The sequence below is a fragment of the Gavialis gangeticus genome, unplaced genomic scaffold (genome assembly GCF_001723915.1).
Source record: "Gavialis gangeticus isolate Ggan-Ray unplaced genomic scaffold, GavGan_comp1, whole genome shotgun sequence".
NCBI classification, from domain to species: domain Eukaryota; kingdom Metazoa; phylum Chordata; order Crocodylia; family Gavialidae; genus Gavialis; species Gavialis gangeticus.
Genome location: NW_017729024.1, coordinates 178,218,440 through 178,225,985, shown reverse-complemented (window position 1 = coordinate 178,225,985; position 7,546 = coordinate 178,218,440). Strand labels below are relative to the sequence as shown.

The 7,546-nt window shown below is 40.5% G+C and overlaps 1 protein-coding gene across 2 annotated transcripts in view; it reads left to right on the top strand.

Annotated features, from left to right (window-relative positions):
• The first annotated feature begins 4,602 nt into the window (after positions 1-4,602).
• The window catches only part of SMAD2 (SMAD family member 2), a 52,282-nt gene continuing 49,338 nt past the window's right edge, over positions 4,603-7,546 (top strand). Inside the window, exon 1 of one of the 2 annotated variants that reach the window (XM_019518138.1) lies at positions 4,603-4,899. In XM_019518138.1, coding sequence (XP_019373683.1) covers positions 4,664-4,899 — 236 coding nt within the window. In that variant the 5' untranslated portion in view covers positions 4,603-4,663. The remainder of the gene's footprint in view (positions 4,900-7,546) is intronic. The other variant, XM_019518137.1, reaches the window with a different exon arrangement.

The window sequence follows — 7,546 nt, the reverse complement described above, 5'->3', positions numbered from 1 at the left end:
GTTAGGAGCAGCAAACTAGCCCGAGAAAACCAAGCATACCAAATCTTGAGGCATCTCAGCAGTTTTGTTGTCACTTGTCTGTAGTCAAATTCTGGTGCTGCTTCACTGCTCGCAAGGATGTGGCATTTCTAATGTAAACTGATGCCCTAGAAAGGACTTAAATCTGGAAAACTTTTTTGCAAGCAGTGCTGTTTAATATTTGTGGTGTTATTTTTTTTAAAACAACTTGCATACAGATTCAAAGGCAGCAGATGTTCTTATATTTTAAAGGCTCTGGGGAGCTAGACCAGTAAGACATTCACCTGTACTTTGTGAACCGGCTGAAATAACTAGAAACAGAATATACCTGAAAAATTCAGATTGGCTGAGCTCTAAATAACTTTGCTTTTGTGAAGTAAAAAGATCTGTCTAACCGTTCCTTTGGCTCTTGTAAATATAGCTTTTCTGTGGCAGTGGTTGTAGCCGTGTTGGCCTAAGGACAACCAGGCAGACAAGGTTCTTTGGGTAGATGTGATATCGTTTATTGGTGCAACTAAATAGTTGGAAAAATTGTTCTTTGCAAGCTTTTGGGCACAAACACCCTTCTTCAAAGCTTGCAAAGAACAATTTTTCCAACTATTTAGTTCGTCTAATAAAATATCACATTTACCCAAAGAACCTTCCCTAGCTTTTCTGTTGCACTTAAACACCTACAGAGGTTATAAGTGGTTGACTGGGAAAGACACCTTTACTTTGCTGTCCAACTTCTGGGGGGCTGCACAGCACTATGCTGTGTTGTATGCCCCCACCCCCCAGTTGTGCTGTATGAGGTTTCTCAGCTTACCCCCAGGCCATGCCCCGTCCCACCTCACCCCCAGTGACTGGGGCAGGAAGAAGCAGCTGGAGGAGGGAAGGAGGGCTGAGAAACTCTGATAGCAGGAAACCATTGGGGGAGTGGTCCCTGGACTAACCCTTTGTGCTGCATCTGTCCCGCAGGCTGCCGGTTGGACAGTCCTAGCTTAGGTTATGGAAAAATTGAGATTGTTATCTGGGAGGCGAGAGAGCACATGGTAGAAGCATGTAGAACAATTTATTGCTGGTAAGTACCATTACTTTTCATTTGGAAGAGGAAAACAGTTGAAGTCTATGACAAGAAAGGGTGGCAGATCTAAAATTGATAGTAGAAAAAGTCTGTAGATTGTAGAATTGTTATGTAAGGCCCAGGAATTTGACAAGTCAGGAATTGGACACAGGGGTATCAGGCATATCCCGAGTTGGCCAGTAATTACAGAATGTTGCAAAGCAGAACTTCCTGTTATGCTTCCTGTATAGCACTCCAAGCGCACAAACCAGAAATTGGGATTGGAATCACATGAATTATACTTAGTTTGCTTCAATGAAGTCAGTGGAGATGGTACTGACTACACTTGGGTAATCAGTACCCATTTCCATGAGGTGACTGGCTCTGTGGATGTGGGGAGTGGTGGATCTGGCATACCTTGATTTTTAGCAAAGCTTTTGATACAGTCTTGTACAACATTCTCTCAGTTAAGCTAAGGAAGTACAGGCTGGATGAATGGTCTGTAAGGTGGATAGAAAACTGGCTGGAGCATTAGGCTCAGAGGGTAGTAATCAATGGCTCGATGTCTAGCTGGCAGCTGGTGTCAAGTGGAGTGCCCCAGAAGTCAGTCCTGGGGCTGGTTTTGTTCAGTGTCTTCATCAGTGAAGATGGTGGAGTGCACCCTCAGCAAGTTTGCAGATGATACCAAGCTGGGGGGAGTAGTAGATATGCTGGGGGGAAGGGCTCTAGATTCAGAGTGACCTAGACAAATTGGCGGATTGGGCCAAAAGGAATCTCATGAGGTTCAACAAGGACAAGTGCGAAGTCCTGCACTTAAGGTGGAACAGCCCCATGTACTGGTACAGGCTGAGGGCTGGCTGACTGGCTGGGCAGCAGCTCTGCAGAAGAGGACCTGGGGGTTACAGTGGACAATAAGCTGAACATGTGCCCTTGTTGCCAAGAAGGCTAATGACATCCTGGGCTACATTGGTAAGGGTGTTGCCGGTAGGTCAAGGAAAGTGATCCTTCCCCTCTATTCAGCTCTGGTGAGGCCACATCTGGAGTCCTGTGTCCAGTTTTGCCCCCCCCCCCCCCCCCCACTACAGAAAGGATGTGGACAAATTGGAGAGAGTCCAGCGGAGGGCAGCCAAAATAGTTTGGGGGCTGGAGCACATGACTTCTGCAGACAGGCTGAGGGAACTGGGCTTATTCAGTCTAGAAGAGAGAAGACTGAGAGGGGATTTTAGTAGCAGCCTTCAACTACCTTAAGCGATGTTCAAAAGAGGATGGAGCTAAACTGTTCTCAGTGGTGGCAGATGACAGAACAAGGAGTAATGGCCTCAAGTTGCAGCAAGGGAAGTTTAGGTTACATAGTAGGAAGAATTTTCTCACTAAGAGGGTAGTAAAGCACTGGAACAGGTTGCCCAGAGAGGTGGTGGAAGTTTTCAAGACCTGGCTCGACAAAGCTTTGGCTGAGTTGATCCAGTTGGGCCTGATCCTGCTTTGAGCAGGGGGTTGGACTAGATGACCTCAGGAGGTCCCTTCTAACCCTAATTTTCTATGATTCTATGATATCTCATATCTAATGATGTGATGAGCCATTAAGGAATGCTTCATTTCCTCAAGTGTTTTGAGAAATCTCATGAAGGTTTGAACATAATGTTGACTGAAACATGGGACACGGCTCATGGTGGGTATTCTGTCCAGTGTGCTGCCTAGAATTTGACCAGGTTTTAGGTTTTGTGGGTCTTCACATTTGTAAATTTGAATTAATTAATTTATATTTTTATATACTTAGATATGAAGCATGCAGGTATTAGTGGGTATCCTTTTATAGCCAGTGTGCATTTGCACAGGGTAGAGATGTAAATGGTCTTGAAAATGAACACCTAGTCAGTTTAATATAGGGTTGAGAGCAAGAAGCAAATAAGTTCTTGCAGCAGTCTATGCATTAAATGTCAGAGATTAGAAAACCTGAAGCTTGGAAACTTTAAACAGTAAAACACTGATCAAAACAGTCAATTGCTGATTGGAAAGAAGATGGGAGTTTGTGCATTTTGACTTTCAGTTCAAGCCTAAACTAAAAGATGATATATATGACTTGCCTGGTGACATGAATTGGCTACCTAAAACCAGCTTTATAGTTTTGAGTTTATACTGGGAATATATAAAATTGTAGTAAAAGTGAATTTTTCCAAGAAATCTCAATTTGAGTTAAAAGGAAAGGACAAGATAATGGCTTTCAGTGATCTTTCAGTATTTTTATAGTAAGGTTGGAGTGTTATTGTAGCTTTAATAATCCAAGAAATAGGCAAGAAGCAAGGTTTTTTGGTGAAATGTTTTATTAGACCAAGAGTGTAGTCGGGCACAAATTGCTCTTCAGGACCTTTAAATACGCACGCACAGGGGTATCCTATTAAGTGCTTGTTTGTGGTTGTGGATAAAGATCGCTTGAAATTGGAAGGAGACAGGTTACGGTTGCAAAATCCACTGGATAAAAGTGAAAGCAAAATCTTGGCATTTTCCTATTTTGGCAGGATTCACTACCTGTAACTAATGAATTTTCCCACAAATCGTTGTACACATAGTTTGGAGAAAAAAAGATGCTAAGCCTTTTCAGCCACTTTGAGTGGCTTTCTAATGGGTGTCCTGTGGGGAATCAACATTGTGGCAGTCTATACTCTTGTAATGAAGCAATAAATGACTAGCTAAACAGGCACTGGAGACTTCCACCAATAAATTGTGATGAAGTAATACTTTGAAGTTATAAATTTAGCAAGTGTAATCTTATTTCAAGCTATGCAAATGTGCATACATCTCTGTACTTTGTTTACTGTCAGTCTGTTCAAAATGCATGTGAACCAGCTCACTTGTCCACTTAAATCCTCCAAGTATAATAGATTAATCTTGCTATAAGTCTTAGTGGCATCTAGACAGGAGTATTTTTGTTCCTCTGTTGTGTTTTACTGAATTGCTTTTTTTCAAAATGAGTGGTTTAATTTTAATCATCAAGTGATTAGGTTTAAGCAATATAGGGGGGGGAAAGCTAAAAACATGGGTTTGGTGCAACTGTAAACTGTCTTTTGGCATGAGTCACTGGCCCTTATGGAACAACAAGAAGGAATTATCTTTGAAAAGCAATTTGTGTTAATTAAAACAAAAAATGAATTGGGGGTGGGGGGGGTTAATCCAAAATCCCTGGGGCTGCTTGCCCCAGATTTGCAAGTGTTAATTGAAATACGTTTCTAGAAGTGTTTGTAACTTTTTTGTTGGGGGTTGGAGGAACAGGATGAATGGTGTGTTACCACTTCCCTTTTAGAAAAGGAAGAACATCTACCTGCTCTTGAGTTAAATTTGACGCTCTCCTTACATATTAATCTTCAATGGATGATGATTGGTTGTGGGGTTTCTTGGCTTGTTTATGTGTGGGTTTGGGGGTTTTTTTTAAGTTCACTTATTTTGGTAGTCATTTTGGAATATGTCACAAATTCTACTACGTTTGATAACAGGGTGTTTACCAAAGCATTTGTGCCACTAAAAACTAGGTGCTCACTTTTTTTTCCTTCTACTTTCCTTTGGATAGGGCTGCTAACTCATTGAGTCAGTGCTGCATCTGCTGAGAACATGTCATCCATATTGCCATTCACTCCACCAGTTGTGAAGAGACTACTGGGATGGAAGAAATCAGCTGGTGGCTCTGGAGGAGCAGGTGGCGGTGAGCAGAATGGTCAGGAGGAGAAATGGTGTGAGAAAGCAGTGAAAAGCTTGGTCAAGAAGTTAAAAAAAACAGGACAATTAGATGAGCTTGAAAAAGCCATCACCACTCAGAACTGCAATACAAAATGTGTTACAATACCAAGGTAAGTGTTCTTGGGTTTGAAATACAGTTCAAGCTATAGGAGATGGCCGTGTGCAGAGTTTTTTTTTTTTGTGTGTGTGTTTAAATTGTTCTACAGAAAGCATTGTCTCATTTGCATGCTTCCAAATTCTTTTTTATTTGAAAACTCATCTTGAACTTAAATAGTAATTATTTTAACTGAATAGCGTGTTTAACAAGGTCTCTAACTCATCAGTCGGACAAATATTTTTAAGACCTGCTGATTCATTTCTTACCTAGGTTCCACACACTGTATTATTGGTATAATGGGGCTTTTAGCAGTTTAGATCAGAGCACTCTCTTTAATATCTTAAGTCTGAAAATCTTATCTGTACCTGGAGGGGTCTACTGAACTTGCAGTTCCAGTGTAAAAATTGACTTGTTTCCTTGGTCAACACTTCAGTCATCTAACATTTTACATATGATGATCTTGCATTGTTTATTGTAAACTTCACTTATACATGTTGCAGCCTCTCCCCTTGGAAGAGGGAAACATGTTATGCTAGGAAACCATCTTTACCATTGGAATCTTTATTACCAGTTAATGGAAACAGCATTCATTTATTAACCTGTTTCTTGCTCTATACTACTTCTGTGCCTTATATATGTATCTAGGTGAGTGACTTTCTTGATTTAATTCATAGCAACTGCTGTGTGAAAGGAAAGGGTTATCTTTGTAAGCATTTATTTGACCTGTAGATCCATGTTGTGCAGAATTCACACTGGGGCACACGCCTGACTTAATTTAACTCTTGTCTGAAATGTAAATATTGGATCATCTCACAGGTGCCTTACTTGTCTGCTGAAAAACCTGATTACATGTGAACTGGAAATGCTATACCCATATCCAGTAGTTGCCTGTTAAGTCAGCACTGTTGCATCAGTCTTCAGAGTTTGAATTCTTATTTCATCCCAAGTGTCATATTAAATGCATATTTCTTTTGCACAATAGATCTGACTTAGCGAAGGATGCTTTGCATCCTCTAGGGGTGAAATACAACCTTTATGTAGGAAATATTTTAGCATTCCTTGTTTTATTTGGCCTAACACTTATGTCCTCTTTTCCCTGTCCCCTCTGTCTGCTGCTATTTTTTTTTCTGTTTTTTGCTCTCTCTCCTTTCTTTCTACCCCCTTTGTCCCAGTTGCTCTTTTTTTTGCTTTTTTTCTTTTCTGTAGAAATTCCTAGATCCTGTGAGCTTCAGTTCCACTCCTTTTCTTATGCTAGCTAATAAATGATCAGCAGTAAACTATTTAGATGTTTTATTGATAGTTTGAGAGAGGACTGGAGCCTCTTGGCAGCATTGGTTTATAAAGTCTTATAGATTTTATGGCACTCCTTGGCACCACAAGAGGTAGAAACTTATTTGAAAGGAGTTTGTTTGGCTAACTAAATTTTGCCATGGGGAGCTACTCTGGAACATGGTGGATTCAAATTCTAGGCTAGTGTTGGACCTCTAGGAAGTCTAACAGAGAGGTGTCAAAGATATTAACAGAGAAACAATCCTAGTTTTATGCAAATAATTTAAAGCCAATGATAAATGAACTAGTTCGTGTATTCATCAAAATCTTCTTTGGACTACCTCTGTTAAGGCAACTTGTCTTGCATCTTAATGGGACAAAATTACTGCTTATCACCTGTATTGCTTGGAACAGTATTGTATCCATAGTGTAATCATGGCATCAAAATGAGCAGTTTTAATACTGCAATTTGCTGATACTTCCCAAACTCCAAGAATTTTAAGTAGCATGGCACTGCTTTGAATAGGGGCAGCAAACACCTCCATTAATATCCAGTGGCCCATTAATTCAGTGTTTCTTTGTGGTTGGGTTTCTTTGCAGAAAGGAGTTGTTTCATCTGTTACTTGTCCCTCACTGGCTACCTCTTAAAAAATAGTAAGTTGGGAGGTCTTCCAGTTGTCACATATATTCCTGTTTAATCTTGTAACTAAACTCAAAGATGCCTGCGGCCCCAGCATCCTGGGGTTGGGTGTCAGACTTGCACGTTCCCAGGTGTCTCAGAACATCTCAGTTATGCGGATCAGATGAGTAACACCTTTGATGGTTTCCTTTTTAGTCTAAATTTTAGTTAGAAAACTAACCTTCGTATACACAGAATAGGAATGTAGGCTTACTTCCTGTTAACTACATTTCCCCAATTCTGACTCAACCTCTTAACTCTATGAGTTGGCCATATTTAATGGAAAGGCCCCATAACATCACTGAAAAGTCTCTTAATTTGTCTTTGTAGTATCAGTTGTTTGTGTGGTGGTGTGTGTGGTTTTTTTGGTGTGTTTTAAACAAAACATAGTTAATATTTTTGTCAGGGTTGTCCATGAGAGCTTTCAATTTCATTTGCTAAAGTTGGGCTGTTTGTCATGTGGAAAATACATTTTGATCAGTTCCCCTGGTGCTCGGTGTAGACTTTTAAACGTGTTTGCAATGGTTGTAAATCTGGTTGCTTCCAATATTGCTGTATTCCACTCTCCTTAGGAAGCTCTGCTAATGATTTTTCCAAGTAGCCATAGTGCACACTTCAGCTTGCTTTAGGGATCTTGCTTAATATTTCTTAATGAGAGAGGATGTCCAAACACCATGCTCTTGTACTTGTCTGACAGAATCATGAGGGGCTG